We start from the raw sequence: 27445 nt of genomic DNA on the forward strand, positions 1-27445 counted from the left end.
AAAATTTGAAGGACATAGAAAAATATTAGTAAGAACTGTTATATGCGTGAAATTAATTGACCTTTATAAAATTTTAATGATATCGAGACTTCATTTAATGAATTGTAAAAAATATTTTTTTATATATTTTCTAATTAATTTTTTTTAGATGAAACCATTTAAATAAATTTTACCGAAAATGGAAGATAAATTTTCTTCGCTGAGTTGTTTTCAAATCACTGAAATTAATTTTACAAAATTTTCGTGAAACTCAAAGTTAAATTTTATGCATTTAAAATGCTTCCATTTTTGTGAATTTAATTTTACTAAATTTTAAAGACACCGAAAGTTAAATTTTATGCATTTTCTGAGGGAAACAATGAGTATCAAATTAAAAAAAAAGTGTTTTATTCATAAATTTTTAGTAAATTGTTGTTATATTCAAATATTTATAAATCTTAAATCTAATTTAAACAAATTGAGGCATTTTTGGCACCTTTGGGTTTCAAAATATGTTAAATTAGCTTAACAAAATTTTTCAGGAAAAACGTACTTTTTTTAATTTATTAATTACATTTAATTGTTATATATGACAACTGAGTTTTGGTAATTTTTCAATAACCAAGTAACATTAAAATAATTAAAAAAAATTTATTTGAAAATCTAAGATTTGAAAAACTTTTTTTTAGTTTTAAAATGCGTCACATTTATTCCATTCAATTTTACCAAAAAATAAATTTCTTTCATTTTCCAGAAATAGTGCGAAGAATTAAAAATCTTAAAATTTTAGAATCAATTAAAACCATAATAAATTCTGCTATTTGTCTTAAAATATTTGAAATTGGCAAAAAGAAAAACATTATTTTACAAAAAAAAAGAAAAATTGCCATTAAAGCTGTTTTGAGTATTCCTCTTCTTCTTCTTCATCTTAATTGGCGCGATAAGTGCTTACGCGATTTTGGCCGAGTTTAACCAAGCGCGCCAGTCGTTTCTTTCTCGTGCTAAACGGCGCGAATTGGGCACACCAAGTGAAGCCAAGTCCTTCTCCACCTGGTCTTTCCAACGCAAAGGAGGCCTTCCTCTTCCTCTGCTACCACCAGCTGGTACCGCATCGAACACTTTGAATAACGGAGTGTTTGTATCCATTCGGACGATATGGCCCAGCCAGCGTAGCCGCTAGATCTTTATTCGCTGCGCTATGCCTATGTCGTCGTAAAGCTCAAACAGCTGATCGTTCCATCGCCTGCGATATTCGCCGTCGCCAACGTGCAAAGGTCCAAATATCTTACTCAGAATCTTCCTCTCGAACACTCCAAGCGTCGCTTCATCGGATGTTGTCATCGTCCAAGCTTCTGCGCTTCTGCTTTGAGTATAAGAAAAACATTTGTCCATCCAAATTTGTTTACCCTAAGGGGAAGCCAACTCCATTGATATCGTTCGAGAATGTCTATACTCACTTGAACAAGCATTAGTGCTGCGAAAATACTCACAAAAAATATTTCCGTTTCAGCAAATTCTTATCTAATCCCAGATTTTAGTAGTAGTGCCCGAACTGTTTATTTGCAGTCAATTAGTATATTTCTATTAATATTTTGCCAATTTTCAATTAAAAGAATGGTTATCTGATTTGCAGCACGTGAATAGTTTTAGGCTATGGCATTTGAGGTGATTTATGGGCCAGAGCAGACAAATTATGTGCTACAATTTAGATCAGTTAATTCAGCTAAGTGCGCCTATTGACTAGTGGATATAGCAATTATATGATTTAGATAGTACTGAGTAATACGCACTAAACAGTAGATAGCGAATAGAAAGGAATAAAAGCAAAAGTGCGCACAAAATTATTTATTTGTGAGATTTTATATAAACTAAGCAGTTAAGGTTCCTCAAATTAGATGAGTCACAGCTGATTCCAAATAGTTGCTTTCTATCAACCAGAGGCGTTCTTGACCAACTTAACCTTCAGTTTTTCCGCTTCCAGTTTTTTGCTCATGGAATTATTAAACGAAAATATTTAAGCATATCACGGGCATCAGCCCATCGATTTATCTGTTGAGTGGACCGCAAACCAGCCACATTTCTCTATTGTTGGCAATCATTTTTTCAGGTTTCGAGTGAGCTGTAGATAATTTCAACACTTCTGTTGACTCTTTGAGCATCTTTCACGGAAGTGTCGTTCTTACACTTGAAATCGTTTTTTTCGCTCTGCAAAAAAATATTAAAATTGCATTATGAGAAAAAATTGATATACAAGGAAAAGTCTTCCGGACATAAAATAAGAAATACTTTCACAAAAACCAAGGCGCATTTATTCAAGGTGGTGGCATAAGACCAACAACAATGTTTTGTGCATTTGATTGTCGCGGCAAAGTATTGGAAAAGTAGCAAACAAAAAATTAATTCGCCTTGTTTCATTCTGAGCTGACAGCCACGTGGACACGGCGAAAGAAAAAGAACCAACCAGCTGACTAAAACTATCCAATATTTATTTACGCTTTCTCACATTGAATGAACAGAGCTGCCGCACGCTTTATTGTTTTGATTTTTTTTACTTAAACATAAATATACCTGCGTTTGCTGGTTCATTGATTTTTTATAGACTTTCATGGGCACAAGCGACCATAAGGTCGAAGTGCGAGACTTCAGTAAATCGAAATCATAGGCTTTCATGCGTTTCGTGTACAGATTTGTCCTATGCAGATCTTCATTGAAATGGGACAAATTTTAGAATATTTAACCCTTTAGCAACTTACTAATTTATTTTTTCAAACTTTTTAAGAATTAAAAAAAAAAAACACAAACTCAAAATTAATCTTTCGTGGGGAAGTTAATGCATTTCAATGTGTAGTTCTTCTGGACAATTTTACTAGAATATTTTAGCGCCAATAAATTTATTTTTTCTTTTTGGTTTGTTTTTTTTTTTTTTTTTGAATCCAAAATTTTAAGAAAGTCAGCAAATTAATGGATTTCAATGCAGTTAGGCTAAAAATTTATTTATAAGAAAATTTACTAGAAAGTTTTAGCCCTCTAGCGTACCAACCAACCAAATTGATTTTTTTGTTTTTAAATATCAAAACTAACCTTTCTTGAGAAAATAGGACGTACACCATTTTATAAATTTGAAAATTTGACGCAAAAATATTTAATCCGCCAGCGACATGATAAATTCATTTTTTTATGAAATGAGCATTTTTTCTGAGCTTACAAGAATCAGAAACACATCAAAACTACCCTTTCGTGACAAAGTTAATAGACTTAAAATTTATCTGCTTGAAAATTACTTTAAAAAATGTTTACCCGCTTTCGAGATGCCAAATTCACTTTATCAGAAATTAAAAAAAGTAGGCAAAACAAGCCTTAAGGGGGCAGATACCTGTAAACAGCCACATTTTCCCTGATTTTCATTAAAATTATTTAAAATAAAGAAGGAAATTTATTTTTTTTAATTGGCATGCAGTTTATTTATACACTAAAATAATAAACAAATTTTTTTTTAATTTTAAACATTTAAAATGGGGGATGTACACTCAATTCTTCAAGGAAGGTCGCAGCGGGCCTTCTCAATCGGCGGGCATTGTCGCATCGGCGTCAGTGACCTGAATACAGAAAACCAAAAATTTGTTTGTTTATTACTGTCATAATTTCTATATGAATTAACAATAAATGTTGCAAAAAATCGCGGAATAAAATGCTTAGAAAAAAATGAATTTTGGGGCGAATTTTTCTACTATTTTTGCTTCGAAAAAATTATTTAATTGTTATTTATTCGAAAAATTTTCAAAAACTTATAAATTCACATTGAAAGTAATACCATAAAAAATATGTGTGCAAAATTTCAGGAGATCGGTCAATAACTTTTCAAGTTATCGTGTACGCCAATTCCAAAAATATAGTTTTGAGAAAAACGCGTCTAAAGTTTGAACACAACGTAGCTATACCTCTCCCAGCGCTCGAACGCAAAGAATAGAGTCGTCACGGTTAACGATCGATAATATAAGAAATACTTAAATTTACATCCTACAAATTTTTTCACATATTTTCAAAGGATTATATTAACATTTTATGGAAAAAAAAAATATTTTTATTTCGAAATTTTACAGGTATTTGTCCCTTTAAACATAGCTTCGTTAGAAATTTATCGACAAGTCGGTGTCTAGAAAATTTTAGCCCTCTAGCGGCATTCATTTCCCCGACTGTCCGAAAATTAAAAAAATATTGCATCAAAACTACCCTTTCATAATGAAACTAAAATTTGGACTTAAAATTCGACTAAGTTAAAAATTTCTCCCCATAACATTTTCTAGTATATTTGAACCCCCTAGCGACTTTAAACATTTTTTTTCTTGACGTTTTAAAAATTCAAAAAAAACCCAAAACAACCTTCTTCTAAGAGAGTTAATGCATTAAAATGTGGTACAAAACTATTCACGTGAAATTTTACGAAATATTTCGCTCAGATATGCATTTTAGTCGTTATTTTCACTGCTTCGAAAAACAACCGCGTAAATAACTTAAACCTTAATTAAGTCAATGACTCGAGAATGTCATCCAAAAGTTGATAGATATTAAGGAATAAAAAATAAAAAAAATTAATAAAAAATTCATAACCCAAGTTGATTTGAGAATACAAAGTCTTTGCGGACGGAGCTAACATTTTTATCGTAAATTGGAGTCACGCCACAACCAGTCGTCACTGACTAGAAAAATGTTGTACAGCCACATTTTCGCCTCAAACCTCCACTAACTTCGAAACTAGAGGCCTATTTAAACACTTTGAGAAATAGGTACAGTTCTTTCACGTAACAAAAGTTATGAAAATTTTTAATAGCAGAGTATTTATATATGAATATATTTGTCAAGGGCAAAGCCAGCCAAACATAAACGGGCGGGAAGCAAATTTTTCGGAATATGCCAATTCATTTACAGTTTTATAAGGAACTAAAATAATAACTAATTTTCACAGATTTTGTTAGAACTCTACAAAATATTACTTACTCGACTTTTTAGTCGGTAAGCTCATATAAATCAGAGGAGTAAGAGCAGTAGCCATAATCCACATACTAAAAAAATAATTACGCTGTTTTAAGTGATGGGTTAAGGTAAACAGTTTTGCTCCTAGCGAAAGGCAAATTTAGCAAAAAAGAGCAATTTTATATTTAGATGTTTTACTTTTAACATCAATATTCTGCTGAGCATTTGCGTCACGTAAAAGAAATGGTTTATTTAAAGCTTTTGCAAAAATTGAGCAGATGACTAAACCACTTCAACCAGCAGGCGAATAACTGGGTAGATCGAAATGTTCGATTATTTCTTCTTATTTATGTGAGGCCTCCTGCCTGATTATTGAAATATTATAACATAAAGTAAAAATTGCTTAAATTTTTTCCGCTTTTTTTTTGCGATAAATTCGCCAGTTTATTAGCTTTAGAGAATGGGCGTCTCATGCCAAGCACCAGCCTGGATTTTCCAGCGTAACAGCCATCATAAAAAATGCTATTATTAAAGAAATAATATTTGCTATTATTAGAAAATATAATTCATATTATATAGAATATGGAAATCTCATTTTTTATTTCCTAAATATAATGAAAATTTGCCTGCCCAGCATTTGCAGTTTGTTCTAATTATTAATTAATTAATTGCTGGTGCTGTTGCTACTGCTTTTTACATTCCACACCTAATCATTGCTGAGTAATTCGTTCTGTTTGAGTGGCTTTTTCTGGTATCGGCATGCAAAGGCGGCGGTATTCGAATTGTATGCAAGTTTGTATATATCACGAAAGCCAATCACATGAGGCCTTGGAAGCTGCAAATATTTTAGAAATTCACTTACTTATAAATGTAGAAAAAAAGAAGCAAATTAAGTTAATTAAAACAGTAGCAAAGGAGCCAAGGCCTTAAACAAAAATGTTATATATAATATAAATATGTAATAAAAATAATATGTATTTATATATAAAAAAATATAATATTATAAATACACCATTCATTTCCGCTGCTTCTGATTGACTAACTGACTGAATAATTAATTGACAGACAGACTAACTAACTGACACACAGACTAACTAACTAACTTTATTATTGATATTTCCTATAGTTCCAGTGATGAACAAAGGGCGCCATGCGGTGCTTCTGCCGACACCCACAGCTGATTGAATGTCTCATTGACTGGCTAGCTAAATGTCTGACTGATTGACTAATTAGCTGACTAACTATATTAACTAACTGACTGACTAACCAGCTATCACACTTATTGACTGACTAACTGTCTTCATTATTATTATTTCCCATAGCTCCAGTGATGAGCAAAGGGCCGCATGCGCTTTCCGTAATCAGGTTGTTTTAAGTTTTTTAGATGATTGGCTTACCGCATCCGATTCTGGTGCTGGGGCTGCCAGTGGGGCCCCCAGACAGGAGTTCAATTACTTGACTGGCTACAGCATTTCCTCTGCGCAAGATTTTGAAGTTATACCGCCTATTATCAGACTACAAAGCCTCATTCGTTTCAAAAAAGAGGTACCATGTGAAGGTGGAGTTGACATTTCAGAGAGCGATGAGAGGCCATGTATTAGCGTCACCAACTCCATTTGCCCAATTTAAATTGGTAGTTAATCGGCTCTCCCCCAATCTAATTAACTTGACTAGCCGCCCTCTGGTCAAATGCAATTTCAACTAATATTCCCCCTCTGTCACGTTGGCGACCGTGTTGGGGTTGTTTAAATCACAACCGAATAATTATTCGGCAACGAATAATAAGCACTCACTCACACATACATATGCTATGTACATACATCAGTGTAGCTCCACCAGCAACTCAACTGTACTTTCATCGCCCATACTTTGTGCTCAGCTGAGTTGCCTTGGCAATGTTTGACTCACACTTCATTCGTTATAACAAAATCTCTTTATTGCAGTGCTATATGTAAATATGTCTGTGTGTGTGTATGTATGTAATTGCCTTGATTTAGCTATTAAGTGGAATTTGAGTTGTTGTAATAATATTTCTGAAGTCATAACAATACACACAGTTCGTATGAGTGTGCATTTTTCTATAGTAAATATTTCAACACAAACCAAACAAATGCAAGTAAACATAGGTGTAAGTTTCACCAGCAGGTGACTCGTTCTTTGCAAATACCCACCCCTCGCGGCACTTTGGTGTACTCTGTTTATTGTTACACAGGCTTGAGCAATCTTTTTTTGCTTACTTTATGGCAATAATAGGAAATGCCTGCACATTTTTACCAGTGACTGTTTCAGTGAGACAAATATGCATACACACATACACACACAAGTATAATTATATGAGTGTAAGTAAGTTAGCACATGCAACTCGCATGCCTGACTTGGTCTTGCACGGTTAGCACGAGACTTAAGCGCATTTTGCTCGCTGACTGCCACTCTTACAGTTGCATGTGCTTTGTTTGTGGCGCCATCCACGCCAAATGGCCGTGAGTAGAATTTTCCTTTGCAAATTTCTAGTAATATGTCATTAGTAATGGCGATATGCGAAATTCTTAGATTTTTATTGACTTTATTTTTTAAGTATTTACGTAATTACTACAAATTAGTAAAAATTAAAATTCCTTTTAGATTTTAAATTTAGACGCAAAATTAATCATCCAATTTTGTTTTAGAATAACTTATTTAGAGAAAACTTTTTTTGTTAAAAGACTTTTAAATTGGACAAAACTTTGTTTTTACAAAAAAATTCAAAACTGAAACGTTTTATTTTATAATTTTTTGTAAACAAATTTTAAACAGACATTTTAATTTAAACTTTTTTTTAAATTTGCTAATAAAATATTTTTCACAAGCCTTTTTGTATAAGAAAACAGTTATTAAAAATTTTATGGTTTTTTTCTGATTGTTTTTTTTGAAAATATTTTACATTTTTAATTTAGACGCAAAATTAATCATTCGATTTGGTTTTGAACAACTTTTTTGGAGAAAACTTTTTTTATTAGAAAAATATAGATTTTAAATTTAGACGCAAAATTAATCATCCAATTTTGTTTTTGAATAACTTTTTTACAGAAAACATTTTTTGTTATAAAAAATTATAGATTTTTAAATTAAGCAAAACTTTTTTTATTGTAAAAAATTAAAAACTGAAATGTTTCTTATAATTTTTTTTAACAAACCTTTTTATATTAAAAAAAACAAAAAAAAAATAAATTTTCTTTTATTGTATGTAGTTTAAATTTTTTTTTAATTTGTTTATAAATTGTTTCTAAGCAAATCTTTTTGTACCTATAAGAAAAAACTATTAAAAATTTAATGTTTTTTTTTATTTTTTTTTACTTTTTTAGATAAAACTGTTTTAATATAAGAAAGTTTAAAACTAGAACGTTTACTTTATAATTTTTTACAAACAGTTTTTAAACAAACCTTTTTATACTAGAAAAAAAAGAAAGAAAAAATTTTTCACAATTTTTGTTTTTTAGCTTAATAATAATTTATAACATTTTTTTAACAAACCTTTTGATATTAGAAACAAAAACGCAAAAAAATTGAATAATTTTTTAATTTAAAATTTTTTTTTATTTGTTTATTAAATTTTTTAAACTATCCTTTTTGCATATTTTGTATTATTAAAAGTTTTTGTTTTTTATTTTTCTTCTTTAGATTTTTTAGATAAAACTTTTTTTAATAATATAATATTAAACTTTTTTTAATACAAAAAACCGTTTTTAATATAATAAATAATATATAAAAAAAGTTTTATGTATTTTATAATATTTTACAAAAGTTTTTTAAACAAATCTTTTTATACTAAAAAAAAAACAAACCGACAATTTAATTTTTTTAATTTTTTTTAGCTTAATAATAATTTATAAATTTTTTGGACATAATAATTTATAAAATTTTTTTAAACAAACCTTTTTATAATATAAAAAAATATAATTAAATTTTTTTTTAATTTAAACTAATAATATTTAAATTAATAAACATATTTAAATTTTTTTGAACAAACCATTTTGTATATGGAAGAAATTATTAAAAATTTAATGTTGTTTTCTGAATTTTCTGTTTTGGATTTTTTAGATAAATCGTTTTTTAGAATAAAAAAATTTAAACTGAAGCATTTTATTTTATAATTTTTTACAAATATTTTTTAATATTAGAAAAATAATAAAGAACTAAAATTTATATTAAACAGAATACAAATCATTTTTTAATATTAGAAAAAAATAAAGAACTAAAATTTATATTAAACAGAATCCAAAACTCACCTTTCTCGTTTATTTGGTTATTCCTTAATGGCTTACAAAATTCGTAAAAATCTGGCGCATTACATTTTTATCTTTGCCATTTGACATTGCATAGCCCACATATGGTAATGGAATAAGCCTGTACTGGCACCTCCAAATATGTATGTATGTATGCAAGCAAATATGGTATGCAACTAGCAAGTAGAGCACAGCAAGTGAAGAAATTTAGCCCTGCTACTTCTGCGTAAGCCAGCGTAAATAAATATTTGTTCTGTACTTATGTAACCGCCGTACAAAATCTGCTCGCTAAGCAAGTCAATAGCCACAAAATCGGCCGACATGCTGAGCTCATCAAAGACAACAAATATTGCGTGGATATACATACATACATGAACATGCATGCATATACCTATACATATTTTACTCTTTTGTTTGGTTTTACTTGACTTATTTAAAAAAAATAATTTTTTTTAAGAATTTTCACTCACTGGCGGAGATAAGCTTTTTTGTCGCTTGTTGCTTGTTGCTCGTTGCTTTCCGTTGGTGCCGTGTCACGCACGTGTTCTCGACTATCGTGCTGACGTCTGCGGAAACTCATAGACACTAAAAGCTAAAGCAAAAAAAATTGTATGCACATAACGTTGTATATATGTGAGGCGCATGGATGTGTGAATGTAGGATGCAAACATACATATTTACACACATAAACACAAAAATATTCATATGCTTGCCAGAAGGCGCGAGCAATTCGTAGAGAAAATTAAGTAATCACTCAGTGAGACGTCATATGCATGAGTATGTTTGTATGTATGTATGTATGTATGTATGTGTGTATGTGTGTGTGTGTGTGCGTATATGTAACAGTTGGCATTTTCTTGTTTCTCTTAAGCATTTTTTTTTGGTTATTTTGCTGATTGCGACATTTTTCGCAATACTTTCGCTGCTAGTTCGCCTTTTGTGGCTTTGGTGAATGTTTTGCCTTACATACTCGTACATACATACAAACAAAAATATTTTATCAATACGTTAATGAAGCATTGAATTTAATCAAAACCAATTGTATTTTCGGATGAAATGACAAATACATCTGTGTGGAATGTATTGTGAAATTCATATGCATACATACATATATTTTTATACATATTTTAATATGTATATATAAGTAAATTGTTTTTGTTTAAGATCTTGCCAAACTTCTGCTCCAATATAGTCTGTGGTTCTTGAGTTTTCTGCTGCTGTTGAACAACAGAATTGGTTAGGTTAGGATAAATGGCTGCCCTAGCGAGGGCCCACTTGGACAAAAACTAAAATTCGTCCATTGTGATGCTATACAAAAACAAAAAAAAAAAACAAAAAAAGAGTGCGAAAAAACCAAACAGTGGGAAAAAGGAAGAAGAGGCTTTGAATTGGAGGATGACAACCAAACGGTGTCAATGACAGTAGACGAGGCTGAAATGCTCTCGGCGGCTTGCAAATGCCTGCATAAGAGCGAGAGCTATTGCAAACAAAATCTTTTTCTGATATTTCCATTCCCTATTCCTTTCTATTTTCTTTCTATTTCTTTTTTTTGATATTTCCATTCCCTATTCCTTTCTATTCCGCAATGCCCATAGCGAATTTCGAAACCAAAAACCAGCCAAACGATGCTCACTCAAGCTTATACCAAATTTTATAGTCGATTTTCACAGCTTCAATGAGCATAGTTTTTTGCATCTATTACAGTTTTTTATCTAATCGCTTTTCGTACTACATACTTTTAGTTTTTAATAAAAGAATTTGTAAAAATATCTTCTGAGAGACTTAACGCGGATCCACCTTGATGAAATGTTACCACGGTCCTAGGGTGGAATTCAGCCGAGAAGGAGGATTGTTATAGTGTTAGTGGGAGCATGCCCCACATACCACAGGCACTTTTGATGATGTTTCTGACTTTTTGATTTTAACCTATCGCATTTAAAAAAAAAAACAGACTTAACTAACTAGCCACTATTTCCTAATATCCTTGACTATCTCTATACACTTTTGCTCGCATAATTAAGTCATTTTATCTTTTTACAATATTAGCAATATTTTTGATGCTAATTATTTTTTTCTTTAATTATTTATGAAATACAATTCATTGTGTAAGCTTATAATTTAAAGTTCCAAGATTTTCAAACAATTTTTGTCACTTTTCTATCTTTCCACTTTTTAATCCGAACTTTTAGAAAATTTCTCAATATGCAGTTTTGTAGCCCATTAATTTTTAACCTTCTGTTTAGCCGAGCTCCGCCTCCTATTTTTGGTGTGCGTCTTAATGTTTTTTCCGCAAATGGAGGGACCGCCTCAAGCCGCCTCCGACCGGCAAAAGGTTTTTGTAAAGAGCTTTTTCATGACAGAAATACTTATACACTCGGAAGTTCGCTATTACCTGCGAGCTATAAGAAAAATGTCAGTTTGAAGTCCCTGAAAAATCGCATTGACTTTTGACAATTTTTTTGCAAACACTGTTGAGAATTTTCTTCGGTATAAAGTAGATGTTCGGAAAATATAAAATTTGCATGCATTAAAATCAATAGAGAATTTCTGCTTGCAGCTTTTTTTAATTGCCTTAACTTATCTTCAGTGATTCTGGGTTATTTTAATTGCCCATGTGGCTAATTGGATATTAGCTAGAAATTTAATTAGTAAATTCGCGAGGGCTTCATTTCGCTAGAGAAAACCCGATTATACGCTTAGAAACGTGCACAAATAGTTAATCAAATTTTCTCGGGTAATTACTGACTCACTCTTAGATTTAAAAAAAGCACTGCTGCAATTAGTGACTACGATTAGAAGCCTACTTCTTGATAAAAGCAGATGTGTTTTTCTAGTAATAAATAAATATTAGATATTTATTCGAAAAAACTTTCAATCGATCAGCGAAGTTACTGCTTCCCAGAAATTCATGCAAACATAATTAGAAAAACGTTGCTGGGGTAAAACTAATTTTATTGAAAGGAATGAGAGAAATTTGATTAATTTTTTATTAAAATATTTTTTTTAACAATTTTTTTTTATAAAAATAGAGGAAATAATAATACATAGGAAAACGTTGCTGGGGTAAAACTAGTTTTATTGAAAGAAATGAGAGAAATTTGATTAGTTTTTTATTAAAATATTTTTATTAACAATTTTTTTTTTATAAAAATAGAGGAAATAATAATACATAAGTAAAAAAATTTAAAAAAAAAAATATTTAAAAGAAAAAAAATGTTTATAAAAAGACAATCGCACTTTCATTTAAAAATAAAAACTTAAAAAGAAAAAAAATAAAAGAAAAATTAAAAAGAAAAAAAATTTTATAAAAAGACAATCACACTTTCATTTAAAAATAAAAAATTAAAAAAAAAAAAATTGTTATAAAAAAACAATCACACTTTCATTGAAAAAACTTATTAAAAACTTTTCATTAAAAAAAAAAATTATTAAAAATTTTTTTTTGTGTTTAATGAAAGTGTGATAGTTTTTTTATAAAAAAAAATTTTTTTTCTTTTATATTTTCTTTTTAATTTTTTATAAAATTTTTTTTTTTTTCAAAGAAAATGGTAGTTCTTTTATGATTTTTTTTTTCTTGGTTCTTATTTCTTCTAGAAAAACCACTAACAGCCAAAAAGAGCTATTCAAAAACAGTGTCTTTCAAAAAGCCGAATTAGGGCCTTTCAAAAGACACGCTTAGATATTGTTTTGGTTTTTGTGGGTTTTTTGGAAAAGTAGAGTCTAAGAGACGAACAACGATTTCGTTTTTTGAATAAAAATAGTAAAACCTGAAAGAATTTAAATTTTGACATGTTTTACCTCAAAACAAAATCTAGGCGCGTCTTTTGAAAAGTTCTTTATAAAAGCTCGAAAATTCTGAAGCCAAAATGTTATCTCCATTAAAGTAGAATTTGAAAAAGAACTTAGCAGGTCGAAATTTGTCTCACACCATAAAATTGGTTTAAACTTGTCAGTTCACCTCGATTTTATTTAGTTCAAAGTACAGAATACACTTATATGAGAAGATGCTTAAACGAAAGGCTCAAAGCGAAATTCAAAGCAAATTTCATTCGAGCTTTCAGAGAAGCAGATTATTTAAATTAAGAATTGCCAAACCTTGGAAAATAGTTGTGATAATACTAGAAAAAGTACTATAAATTGGATTTAAAAAAAATTGCAAATCAATAACAAACCTCAAGCGAAATTAGTTTCGAAGCATATTTTATTGAAGCTTTCACCGAGACAAATATTTTTGGTATTTTTTTCTTTACTTAGCTAATTGCTTACTCTATAATTCATATCAGTCTCTGGATATAGGTGGCAAGTAGGTCACTTATATAGCAATATCACTTCTATGCGAAAGCACAAAAGCTCATTATTACTTAGCTTTCACTATTATACCAAATTAAAGCACAAAAGTAAATGCGCAAAGACTCGAGCTTTTTTCATTAGTGCATTTAATAATTCCCTGCTGTGATTCTTGTGAAAAAAAATTATTTAAACAGCTGGTTATTTCTTCATGTTTAGCGTTGCTATAAAACCGTTTAACTGCGACTAAGTAGACAAACTTACTAAATTTAGAAATATTTAAAAAATATTTAAGTAATTGGCAGTGAAGCTTTTGCTACTAGTCCGGATAACTTCGATGAATGTTCAGCAACAAACAAAAAGTTAAAAATATTTTAAATTTAGGGTACGCATTTTTTAATAATTTTTTCTCAAATTTCATACATTTTTTGCTTGTTTTTATTTTATATACTTTTTTTACTTATTTCAACTTTCAACACCCATTTTGTCAAGCTCGTGGCGCTATTTTTAAACCAATAGCTGTGCTGCTACTGAGCAAAAAAAAACAAACTCTGCCAAAAAATGTTCGCTCAATATTCGAAAAGCATGCCAAATTAGTGCAAAACTGCAATTGTTTTGGTCTATTTTTGAAAGCACTTTAATAGCCTGTCATTGAGTGCTCAAAAAAGTACATGAATTCGCTTGCAGGCATACATACATATCTGCTCATTCCTGCTGCGCTTATATTTAACTTACCTAAATAAATCCATCATTTTGCAGAAATCATTTTGCAAATCTACCACACGCGCAGCATCTCAAGAACGCTGTTTTCCTGAGCAAAACACTTGTATTGATTCTGATCAGTGACGCTGGTGCAAGCCAATTAGCAATAGGAGGAAATTGTGAATGCCACAAATACTAAAACTGTGCTTTAAATAATGCCATGGGCAGGCATTGAAAGCAATGATTTATTCTTGATTTTTTTCTATATGTTTTTTTTTTAATTATCTCAAAATAAAAGTTCTTATTATGCTTTGGAAAATTTCTTAGTTATTTTTAGCACCGCTTCCAATACTTGAAGCGCAAATAGTCAGCATGTTGATAGTTCCTCGATTCACTCCAATTCACAAGCTTTTAGCGCCTCACTTCAAAACGTGCTGAGCAGCACACCGCCTCGCTAATTGAGTCGCGTCTACGACGCTCGCTTGAATATAGTATATGAATCAAATGTCCAATTAGCGTCTAGTATTTTTGGTGCCTAAAGGTGCCTGAACATGCAATTTCTTTGAAAAATGGATTACTGCGGCGAGCCATTCAAAAAATAGAGATAAAAACGGTTAGAATTTTACACTTTTTAGTACTACTTTCGTATTTTTTTACTTAAGTACTATTTCTGTATTTTAGTACTGTTTTGAAATGCAGTACTATTTCTACATTTTAGTACTGTTTTTGCATGCTGACAGCTACTACTTTTACATTTTAGTATTATTTTTTTAAATTTAGTACTAATTGCGTATTTTAGTACTACTTTCAAAATTTTTTACTACTTCTGGTTTTAGGAACTGTTCTTGTATTTTAGTAATAGTTTTGTTATTTAGAACTACTTGTGCATTTTAGTACTATTCTCGTCAATTTGTACTAGTACTTCGTTTATAATTTAGTACTACTTAAGACTTTTAGTAATGCTCTTGTATTTTAGCACTAGTTTTGTATTTTAGTACTATTTTGTATTTTAGTACTGTGTTTGTATGCTGACAGCTACTACATTTACATTTTAGTACTGTTCTTGCATTTTAGTGCTATTTTTAAAATTTAGTACTAATTGCATATTTTAAGATTTAGCATAGAATTTCGTAGAAAACTGGATTACTGCAGCGATCCGTTAAAAAAATAACAATAAAAATGCTTACAATTTTGCATTTTTTAGTACTACTTTGGTATTTTTTTACTTAAGTACTATTTTTGCATTTAAGTCAAGTCTGAATTTTAGTACTATTTTTATATTTTAGTACTATTTTTCTTGATTGGTACTATTTTTGTAGGTATTTTAATACTATTTTTATAATTTATTACTACTTGTGCATTTTAGTACTGCCCTTGTATTTTAGTACTATTTTTATATTTTAGGTTTGTTTTTGTAATTTAGGTTATTTTTGTAATTTAGTACTATTTTTATATTTTAGTACTAATTTTATTAATTAATAATCATATTTTAGTACTATTATTATAATTAAATAATTAATAGCTATTTGTGTATTTTAGTACTTATTTTATAATTTAGCACTACTGTTACTTCTTAGAACTATTTTTGTGTTTTAGTACTAATTTTATATTGCAACACTATTTTACTACTGCACTATTTATACTCCTTTTTTAGTTATACTTTAGTACTCCTTTAGCACTACAAGATTTGCTTACATTATTTTATTCACGCACCTTTTTTTTAAACACATTTTATACAAGTACTCCATAAGTATTGCTCAGTACAAAAACTGTATATATTTATTCAAACCTCCCCCACTTGTACTTTTGACTTAGACATTTTTTTTGCTCTTCTCATTTCAGGATGTTGCTCAACGCGTTATTTTGTCACCTTCATGCTCTTCCTGGGCATGGCCAATGCCTATGTGATGCGCACAAATATGTCCGTAGCCATTGTGGCGATGGTCAACCACACAGCCATTACCAGCGAAGATGTCGTCTTGGATGATGAATGCCCCGATCAGAATTTGACGGTTGTGGTGAGTACTAAAGATGCATACATAGGTATATATTTATGTAGAATAGCAAAAAAAAAAAAATGAATAAAGGAGTATTCCAAAAATTAAGAGTCGAAAAACTAGTCTTGTAAAATGAAACATTCTTTAGTCTAATATTTATTTTGAGTGATGAAAATTTGTAGTTTAACCTTTAAGCGCTCCCTCGCTTGTTTGTTTGTATACTGCAGCTGTGTAGTTTTCAAGTGCCAAATACGATTGAAGTACGACGCCGTTTTCAAAATTATAAATTTTCTGATAGGGTGATTAATTTTGCGCCACCTCGTATATAGTTGAAAGATAAGCACCCTCTGTGACTAACTCTCACCTCAGATGCCTCAGCTTTCCTTATAAACAAATTACAAAAAAAAGTAAGAAATAGAAAAAACAAATAAAAATAATAAAAGTCCTTTGAAATATTCTAATCATTGTCTGAGCAAGACCAGGCATTTACTCAAGATATGCTCAACCTCTTATCAACCAGCAAACAATCCATCTCTTGTACGTGAAAACACAGTCAATAGTAGATAATCAACCAGTGGACAACCCACTTCCAGCTTCTATGTGACTCCGCAAACATTTGTCTATTTACAAAGTGGGCTCACATGGCAAATATGAACAATTTTACGTTTTACCAGTTTACCTTAGGGCCATACCATTGCCATTAGACATTTTGTTTCAACTTTCCCAAACTCTTCTCTATAACTGCCCACAAATATTCCTCATGCTAAGCAATTGAACACTAAAGCTTCAGACAGGTGTATCAAAATGGTTTATAAGAACTCGGCTTGATTCAAATTATAATGGCTGGCTTAGGGTTACCTCGAAGTAAAAATGAATACCGAATCTGCCAACTTTTCATAAACCATACAGAAGCGTTTGACCGATGAAGTAGCACGCAGCCAAACCTACAAAGGTGACGTTAAGTGCACTCTTGGCCATGTTTCATATTCGGTCAGTCATGGAGCCTTTTTAGCCATTGTTGTTGTCTCTAAATCACCGTATGATTTCATGAAGATAGAGTTTGAAAGAAGAGAGAATACCAAATCAAGTGCTCCAAAACCCTAAAATTTCATTAGCCTCGCCTGTGACATCAGCTGCCTTCCAATTTTTCTTTTGTTTCAATTGACTTTTACCACATTTTTCTGGCTATGTGGAGAAGAATATATCCTTAATTATTGTCTATAGACTTCGCCATTCAGAGCCGGCAAACCTCAGCCTTAATGATAATAAAGCAGGCGGCGAAGTTATTAAAAAGCATGCGGATTAGTGAGGAGATGCCTTAAATAGGGGCCTACTAGAATATAACAAATTTTGACAAAGTGGCTAGGCGATCAGATGTAATTTACACTTAAAACAATTTTTTAGTTTTTTAGATAAATATTTACAAATCGATTTTTTCATTACATTTCAAGCATCAAATAAAAAGCAGCACCTTAAAAAACTCACTTCTATAAATAAGCAGTGTTCTGACAAAAATATTAGGTTTCAGAAAAATGCATTCCTTTTATTTTTATTGCCAATTATTAATTTATTTAACTATTTGAAGATATTTTTAGAAATATGTAAGCATTTATTTATTATATACAGAAAGGTACTCATTTGTAAATTTCTTTCATTGAACAGGAAAATGGACAAGACGGTGACTTCGCATGGAGTTCGAGTTTACAGGGCTACATATTATCGTCATTCTTCTACGGTTATGTAATAACACAGGTTCGTTTCTTATCTCGACTAGAAATATCTCAAATTCATTTCACTCTCTTTCAAAATTCGACTCAAGTGACAAGCCACACCATAGCATACACACAGATCACTCAACTCGCACGCTTTTTGCAAACCAAAAACAACATTTAACACAATTCTGCCACATTTGCCTCCATCCGTTAACTTCAACTATTAATTGAAAATTAAAAATTCTAATACATCTACTTATTTCACCTCTTCTCTGCGCACGCTCTTTTAGATTCCCTTCGGTATTTTAGCGAAGAAATACGGCGCCATGAACTTCCTCGGCTGGGGTATGCTTATCAACTCCGTATTCGCCTTCCTCGTACCAGTTGCCGCTTACGAAGGCGGCGTCTACGGTCTCTGTATTGTACGTTTCATACAGGGTCTCGGTGAGGGTCCCATTGTGCCGTGTACGCATGCATTGCTCGCCAAATGGATACCGCCGAACGAGCGTTCACGTATGGGTGCTGCCGTTTATGCTGGCGCACAATTCGGTACAATCATATCTATGCCGTTGTCGGGTCTGCTAGCCGAATATGGTTTTTCTGGTGGTTGGCCATCGATTTTCTATGTTTTCGGTGCTGTCGGTACGATTTGGTCGATTGCCTTCCTATGGCTGGTCTACGAGGATCCCTCATCACATCCACGCATAGATGAGCGTGAGAAGAAGTACATCAATACAAGTCTATGGGGTACAGGCGATCAAAAGGTGAGTGGGGGAATTCGACTTGGGGCTCGAACTCACACTAATTTACACTTTGTCATTTCATCATTTCAGGTACCTGCAATTCCATTCAAATCCATCGTCAAGTGCCTGCCCTTCTATGCCATTCTGCTTGCCCATATGGGCCACAACTATGGCTATGAGACGCTAATGACAGAATTGCCCACATACATGAAACAAGTGCTGCGCTTCTCGCTGAAGGCCAACGGTTTGCTCTCGGCGCTACCTTATCTGGCTATGTGGCTCTTCTCGATGTTCATTTCTGTGATTGCCGATTGGATGATATCATCGCAACGTTTCACACACACAGCGACGAGAAAGATTATCAACAGTATTGGTGAGTGGCAGCTTTGCAATGAACTAATGGAAATTTTTATTTGTATAATTAAAAAAATTTTCTGTTACAGGTCAATATGGTCCAGGTTTGGCCCTTATTTTCGCCTCATACACAGGCTGTGATCGTGCCCTAACGCTTGCCATTCTGACGGTGGGTGTGGGTCTTAACGGTGGTATCTACTCCGGTTTCAAAATCAATCACTTGGATCTGTCGCCACGTTTTGCCGGTTTCCTGATGGCCATCACCAATTGTTTGGCGAACTTGGCGGGTTTGTTGGCGCCCATTGCCGCTGGAAACTTAATCAATAATAAGGTGAGCTAAATTATGATCTACTAAAAAGTGTCCACTTTTATGGACTACTAAATTGTCCATTACTTCGCTGCTGTGCATGCAATTGTGAACTGATCAAGTTTTTATTCTCTTCGCTTCCTCTTGAACATTTAGCCGACCATGGGACAGTGGCAGATCGTTTTCTTCATCGCCGCTTTCGTGTACATCTTCTGCGCTACCTTCTATAACATCTTCGGTTCTGGTGAACGCCAATGGTGGGACAATCCAGCCAATGATGTTAAGGAGCCATCCTCAGTTATGCCAGCAACAACGACTTTGACGTCGAATGGCGCAAATCCACGATTCCTAACTGGAGTGGACAATGGCTTGACTGTGGCGACGGCGAATATTCGCGAAACGGGACAATAAATAAGTGATGATGCGTCGAGAGCGGCGACATTTGGTTACGCTTTCGTTACTTGAAGCTGTGCAAGTTAGACAAAACAGTTAGACAGTTAGTTGTTTAAGAATATTAAATTAAAAATATTTTTTTTTTTAACATTAAGTTGTAGTGAATTTAAGCGCGTTGAAAATGTATGTGTGTATAAGTAAAACATATGTTTATGGTAACGAAAGTGGGCGGGGCAGGCATTAAGAATGTTGGCACTATCAGTGTCAGCAAATAGTCAGTGTGTGGAAAGTGAGCAGCCTGAATGAGTCAGCATTAAAGTGCAAGCATATTTTCAGGCTTTTACGCAGGGAATCAAAGAATGCAGGATAAAAGACAGTTGCCGCTTAAAGTATGCAACCCAAGTAAAGTATGTAATACATAAGTGATGCCAATTTAGTGATGGTGTTTTTGTATGTGGCCTTAAACCGCAAATTGTTAATTTATTGCAAGTAGAATTGATCTAAAAATGAAAAGAAATATTTAATTTATAATTATTATATACACCGTTGGCATCTCTGCAAACGAGTTATTAACTGATTTTTCTTCGTTACTTTAATTTAAAAAATCCTATGAGTGCCTTTAGCGCCAGGAATTGAAAAATAACTCGTATGCCAAGTAAAATGTGGAATCGTTTACCATGGAATTGTAATGGAATTTTAATAGAAAATAAAGCTAATTTGATATATGTAGACATATAGACAAACTGCAATCAGTAGTAGAAGTGTAACAAAACAAAAAGTTAAAAAAAAGCAGACAAAACAAACTAAGCAACAATCAGTATGAGTGACAATCTAATTTATAAGACAAATTGTAAAAATTTCCATAATTTAAAATTTTACTACACAAGACACTTTTTCCAAAATTCTTTATGAAAGCAACTAAAGAAACTAAAAGTTTATTTCAAAATCAAATGAATAAAATATAAAAAACAAAAAGCTCTAAGAGGGTTTATAACAACCACAAACGGTAGTTTTACTTAACTAACCAACGACAGGTGGGCATTCCCACTACTTAGGACTGGTAGCGGCAGGCTAATCAGCTACCCTATCAGAAATCCAAAACAGATTAACGAAACCAACGCAAGACTGAGTCTTGTCGAGCTCATATGCTCCCGAGAGGAGTGAGGAAGGAAAAAAAAAACAACAAAAAAAGGTAATGGGGCTGAAATTTTTTAAAATGTTTTTTTATTTTTCTTTTTTTTTTTCTTGTGGAACTTGCCTGGAAATCTCTTCTTCTTCCTAATTGGCGCTATAACCGCTGCGCTATGTCGTCGTACAGCTCATCGTTCCATCGCCTGCGATATTCGCCGCTGCCAACGTGCAAAGGTCCAAAAATCTTGCGCAGAATCTGTCTCTCAAACACTCCAAGCGTCGCTTCATGGGATGTTGTCATCGTCCAAGCTTCTGCGTCATACGTTAGGACGGGCATGATGAGAGTCTTGTAGAGTCTTGTAGAGTGTTAGTTTTGTTCGTCGAGAGCGGACTTTATTGCTCAATTGCCTACTTAGCCCAAAGTAGCACTTGTTGGCAAGAGAGATTCTGCATTGGATTTCAAGGCTGACAGTGTTATTGCCTGGAAATCAATAACTTATTTATTACTTTGGTACTCAAAATTAGCTGCCTTCAAAAAATAGTGGCCAATATGAACGCCATAGACCTTATTTTTCCCCCTTGTCCTTAAACTACGCAGCATAAACGGCTTCTGAAGGGCAGATGTTTTTTATGAGTAGCTTTTTAATAACAAAAATACACTCGTTGATTTGCCGTTTTTCAAGTACGCGCGACATCTACCAAATGGCAGTTACGCACAAATCTACTAAATTACCATCATCATCTATAGCACTATAGTTTTGTGCAGACCATTGCTTCCACAGCTACGGTTCGCTAGGACGATCGATCCGCTACTACGCTGTTCCAGCTTGCGATCGCCATTTTCCGCAAGTTGATTGTAATCTTATCAGTGTCCAGCGTTTGATTGGTCTCCCTCGACCTCTCTGTCTAACCCCTTGCCTATGGAACGCTGTACTGGCAGCTCTCCATTTGGACAGTACTGTACATGTGCCCCAGCCATATGATTCGTTGACTTTTTATAAAGCGCATTGCTTTTCCATTTGGAATCATTGCATCGAGTTCGTGATTGGATCGGATCTTATCCGATACGTGCTGTCATCTCGGCAATAGGGACCGTATATTTTTCGCAGTATCTTTCTTTCAAGCCTCAGTATTTGGTCGATGTCTTTTGCTGCCTCGCTGCTGTATGTTAGTATGGGTCGTACAAGCCATCTTTTGAGCTTTTGATAGAAATCGAAATTTGCATACTTTTATAAGTCTAAGAAAGCTTTATTTGTCGCACCATTTGCGCGAGAGTGTCAGCATTACTGCTTATGAAGAGATCTAAGTATTTAAATTTGTCAACCCTGTGATGCATTCACCATTTCGATTTCAAAGTGTACAACATCACTCGGTAATTTTTAGTGGTATACTTTGTTTAGCCATTATAACGCTCAGGCGGTTCCTATTGATGCTGTCGAGAGCTTGCTTAAAATCAATGCGCAGACAATGCAAATTCAGTTCGAACTCTACGCTTATCTAATTAGTATTTGCATTGGTATGAAACATTGGCCTGTTGCTGGGTGTTGGAGCCGACCTTTCCAGGTTCATCTACTTAGCGACAGAACGGTCGTGACAGAGTGGGGCGGCGTCTCTCTCCGCCGGCAGGTGAGCAGGGGCACGCCGCAAGGCGGTGTTCTCTCACTATTTCTCTGGATCATTGTTATCAATGACTTGCTAGAGGGGCTAGTGAGGAGGGGCTGTAGGGTGATTGCCTACGCGGATGATGTGGCATTAATTGTTAGAGGAAAGTTTATGGATACCCTGTACGATTTAATGCAGGGATATCTGAACGTAGTTGTTGGATGGGCAGCAGACTGCGGCTTCTCGGTAAATTCTCTTAAGACGGAGCTCGTCCTTTTCACGAGGAAATATAAAATAGCCAGAGCTCAACTACCCTCGATGGGGGCCGCTCCGTTGGTGCTTTCTGACAAGTACCTAGGCCTCATCCTTGACAGTAAGCTAACGTGGAAGCCCAACATTGAGGAGAGAGTAAGGAAGGCAACAATCGCCTTGTTTGGATGCAAAGGCGCAATTGGCAAAAGATGGGGGCTCTCGCCTAGAGTTGTATTTCGGCTCTATAATAGTCGTCTAGTCGTTGTCTGATGGAACTCACTGGAGAGGACGACATCAGTTAAAAAGCTAGAGAGAGTTCAGAAGTCTGCACTCATTGGAATCAGTGGAGCGCTTCGAACTACTCCTACCCTGGCGCTTAATGTAATGTTAAATGTGGTACTTATAGACATCGACGGCAGAATTGCCGCTGCACGTACCGCAATCAGACTGAGGGGCTGGGGCTATAAGCTGAATCTCACATATGGGCACTCCAGCATCCTCAGAAACTTTGAGTTCATCTCCTCGTCGACGGATCAGTGTGTGCCCTCGCTTAGTCCAAGCGGAACTGGGGGCAACACTTGGAGACAGGGCCTAGTTAACCTGTTCACGGATGGCTCAGAGCTGGACGGTAGGGTTGGAGGAGGAGTATTCTGCAAAGAGCTCCCCATCAAACTCAAATTCAGGCTACCGGATCACTGCAGTGTGTTCCAAGCAGAGGTGGCCGCAATTAAAGAATCAGCTGACTGGCTACTTACTTGCGTAATAACTGTTAAGAAGGTAAATGTTTACTCCGATAGCCAAGCGGCAATTAGGGCCCTAGGCTCTATTATGATGCATTCGAAACTGGTCAGGGAATGCCTGGTCTCTCTCTCGATTGCATCAGAATTCTTAGATATAAAAATAATTTGGGAACCTGGTCACAGTGGCACTGCTGGACCTGTGAGGTAGTATACCCGCGAAAGGAGAGGATTGGGATCCACTTAACAACCTGCGCTCTACTCCTGGAAGGATGGCCATCGCGCCAACTCAGCGTGCGCTGGGCAAGTACACGAACGTGTAAGGTCGCGAAGTCCTTCTGGCCACGTTTGGATAGGAGGCGTTCGAGGGATATTCTGAGGATGACAAAATCTCATTTCTCAAATTTCGTGGGCATTCTCACGGGGCACTGTATACATGCCGTGAAACTCGGAATTACTTCGAGTCCTTTTTGCGTCAGCTGCATGGAGGATGAGGTGGAATCATCTCAGCACCTGCTCCTCAGCCGCCCAGCACTCGTGGGACTAAGATTCAAACATCTTGGTTCTCACTTCTTTTCTCCGCCTGCTGATATAGCAGGTATTGAAAACAAAAATCTCATGAACTTCATCAGCAACATAAAGAGGTTAACACAACCGCAGACTAGTCACCGTTCGAAGTCCACAAACACTCAACCTTCCCCATACCTTTCCCTTTCGTCCTCTTTTTCCTTCACCTTTTTTCCCCCTCCTGCAATGGTATCACAAAGGGTGAACCAAACTTCCATGTGGGCCCACTCTCTGGGCAACCATCACTACCTAACCTAACCTAACCTTGGCCTGTTGCGGATCTACCCTTGCGAAAAACGCACTGGTAATCATTCAAAATTTCCTCTGCCTATACGCTCAACCTTTTGTGAAGTATGTTTGTAAGGATTTTATAGCCAGTGTTAGGGAGAGAAATACCTCGGCAATTGTTACAGTTGATTTTGTCGCCTTGTAATGGTACTATAAGGCTACTGTTCCATTCTTCTTGTAGCTGTTCAGTTTGCCAAATTTTGCTTATCAATTCTGTTTTTACATTATTGAGCGTTTCACCACCGTATTTTAAAAGTTCTGCCTTTATTTTACTGTTGTTGTTGTTGTAGCAGTAACTTTGCCCTGTCAGTGTAGCGTAATCACCGGTCGCCTTCATCTAGCTCACCTTACGGTAGGCCCAGGAAACTAGCTGTTTCGACGGGTTGGGTCCAGAGGGAGAGGGGTGTTAGATGAGTGGGTTTAATGGGGAATGTGAAAAGGTGGTTAGTGTCGTGCGGGGTGCGTTCATATGCTGGTATGTCCAGTTCAATTCTGGATAAGTAGGAGTTTAACCTGCTACAATAACCAGAACATAATTGGGCCAAGGTTACGCGGGACTCTCGGGGAAGTTGGAGCTCTTCGTCTGCGATTGGTGGTGGTTGGACTCCGATAACCGCATTCGGGGGTCGGGAGCTTCATCTCCCGATGAATGCCGTTTATGGCCTGTCTGCACACTATCCGATCCAGTAGCTATCGTTTGGTTTGGTCTGACATGTCGTCCGCATAGTTGAGGAGATGCCTTCTGATGTGCCTGGGAGGTGGCTCAGGCTCGAGCAGGTGTCTGCATGGGTGAGGCCTGCGGTAACACTCTAGTAGAAACTGCTTACTGAGCAATTTTGTTATGCTCCTTAATAGGCAGCATTAGGGCCTCATTCTGAAGGTATTGTATAGGTGACATCAGAAGACATTCTGTCGCGGTCCTTAATGCAGTGTTTTGACAGCTCTGAAGCTTCGTCCACTGCGAATCGCTGATTCCAGGCGACCAGACAGGCGCAGCATAGTTTAGAAGCGGTCGGCCTATTGCATTAAAAGTCGACAGCAACATTTCCTTGTCTTTGCCCCAAGTGCTGCCGGCGAGCGACTTGAGAACCTTGTTGCGATTCTGTACTTTAGTTGCAATAGCGGTTGTATGCGCTGAGAAGGAGAGCAAGCTGTCAAAGTGGACAGCCTTTATTTGGTCACTTCCACTCCTTTTACTTTTTTTTAACGTTGTCAGACTTTCTATCACTTCGTTACGACCCGGTGATTCTATGATGTTTTCGGCTGTCTCATTTGTACGGTGTGAACCGTTTTTTTTTTCTATTGGTTTTTTGTTATTATTTTTATTATTTCACCTTTCTTGACTGATATGGCTTTGTTTGGCTTCTAGTTGCCCTGTACATATTTCTTAAATTTCCTTGACTGAAATCATTCTCGATATGCTGAACTTTCATGTTGATGTCCTGTTTTTCTTTTTTTTTTGTTTTTGTTTTATAATTCTCTTTGAGCCTGGTCTTTTTTTGTTATATTCAAGTAGGTTTTGCCTTGTCCGCTGATTTAAATATTTCCTTCGTTCTCGTTTTTGTGTCAATAGATGCTCTACACTCTGCGCCAAACTACTCATCTTTGTGTGCCTATTTTCTCTTTAGTTGTCTCAATGCACTGCATCTTTTACATCAGCCCAGCCCAGATGGTTTCTGCTGAGTCTTTCTTGTTACAGTTTGTTTAGTATTTAAGCTTTCTTGATACGCACGTCGCTCATTGCACCTATTGAAATTCGCTCAGTATTCCATTTTACTTTCTTACATCTGCGGTCGTTGCCTATTTTTGAAATTTTCTGTCTTTTCTTGCCAGTCAGTTTGTGCCTCGCAATTTGCGCCTCTAAACGATGTGACGTCAATGACAGAGATTACAAAATGTATTAGACGTACTATACCACTATCGTTTGATTCATGTAGCGATCGCCTTCCATCAAGTAAAATTTCTATGTCATACAGAAAGGAAAAACCTTTTGCTTTAACATTTTTTATACTCTTCCTGCTCTTTCAAATCTTAAGAGCAGAAATTTACAACCTGTCGTATAGTGCAAATAAGCTGATTATCAGGCCTAATTCAGCTAATCACCTCAAAGCTTTAAATAGACATTTTTCAATGCCGTATTTTTGCTGTCCACTAACTCTTATTTTCGCTCTGAAGAAGGCGTGATTCTGGCCTTCACTTTGCAAATTTCAGTTATGAAGGTCAGAATCTTTGGGTTATTTGCAATTCTAGAACGTTTACAGTCACTTGTCTGCATTTATTTGCATTTCAGTCAATTGAGACCCTCTATGCTCAATATTGACAGCAAGCCAATGAACTTTGGTGAAAACGTGTGCGGAAGCAAGCTACTTGAGACAGTTGTTTTTGATTTGTATTTATTTTATTATTTTTATTTTTTATGTAGTGCACCAATTTCGTCAACACAAAACATCCGGTGCCGGCACAAGAACAGCACAAACAAGCAGGTACACCATTTTCGCATACGTACAGACATACATACGCACACATAGGCGAAGATATATGTATTTATTGGTGTCAGCTGAATTTCAACGGCATATTGAATTCCATAAACACTTTGCGTAAAACACAAATCGCTTACTTAAATAGCACACAATCCCGGTAAACAGATTTGCTGCTGCTATTTTTATTTTTGCCAGCAAATTGCGAACGTCATCAAACGAAAGTGAGTAAACAAACGACGAGGAGGTCATGTTGCAATGGTGTTACCAACGGGCTGATTGAGGGAAATATGGTATGTAATGTTTTTAATTAAATCGGCATTTTGTTCGAATATTTTTTAAATAAGTCATAGAATTAATTAAAAAATTAAAACGACTGCCGAAACTCGGGATCGAACCAAGGACCTTTAGATCTTCAGTCTAACGCTCTCCCAACTGAGCTATTTCGGCACATGGAAAGATCTGGCCAAATATCCATTAAGAAATCAACCTTGTAATTGCACCCAAAAATTAAACCAACATTAGCGTCACACTAAATTCGCTTTAGTTGGTTCAGAACTTAGCTAAAGTTCGTAAACAGTACAAAGCACATTTAATTTTAGCTCTACAACAAAAACTCATAAGTAAAGTGCTTTTCTATAGCAGAACAATGGAATATATGTATGTATGCACATCACGATGGAG

The 27445-nt window shown here is 34.6% G+C and overlaps 1 protein-coding gene and 1 non-coding gene across 3 annotated transcripts in view; one reads left to right on the forward strand and one right to left on the reverse strand.

Moving 5' to 3' along the window:
• LOC129243797 (putative inorganic phosphate cotransporter) overlaps positions 1 to 20711 on the forward strand; it is a 130472-nt gene extending 109761 nt beyond the window's left edge. For both annotated transcript variants that reach the window (XM_054881115.1, XM_054881114.1), the window contains 6 exons: positions 16044 to 16219; positions 17861 to 17950; positions 18201 to 18674; positions 18744 to 19026; positions 19097 to 19338; positions 19471 to 20711. In XM_054881115.1, coding sequence (XP_054737090.1) covers positions 16044 to 16219; positions 17861 to 17950; positions 18201 to 18674; positions 18744 to 19026; positions 19097 to 19338; positions 19471 to 19725 — 1520 coding nt within the window. In that variant the 3' untranslated portion in view covers positions 19726 to 20711. The remainder of the gene's footprint in view (positions 1 to 16043; positions 16220 to 17860; positions 17951 to 18200; positions 18675 to 18743; positions 19027 to 19096; positions 19339 to 19470) is intronic.
• A 6427-nt stretch (positions 20712 to 27138) lies between these two features.
• Positions 27139 to 27211, reverse strand: Trnaf-gaa (transfer RNA phenylalanine (anticodon GAA)). The gene has a single exon. It is a non-coding gene; the product is annotated as a tRNA-Phe (tRNA).
• Positions 27212 to 27445: the final 234 nt, after the last annotated feature.

Source organism: Anastrepha obliqua, chromosome 4 (genome assembly GCF_027943255.1).
Source record: "Anastrepha obliqua isolate idAnaObli1 chromosome 4, idAnaObli1_1.0, whole genome shotgun sequence".
In the NCBI taxonomy this organism is placed as follows: Eukaryota; Metazoa; Arthropoda; class Insecta; order Diptera; family Tephritidae; genus Anastrepha; species Anastrepha obliqua.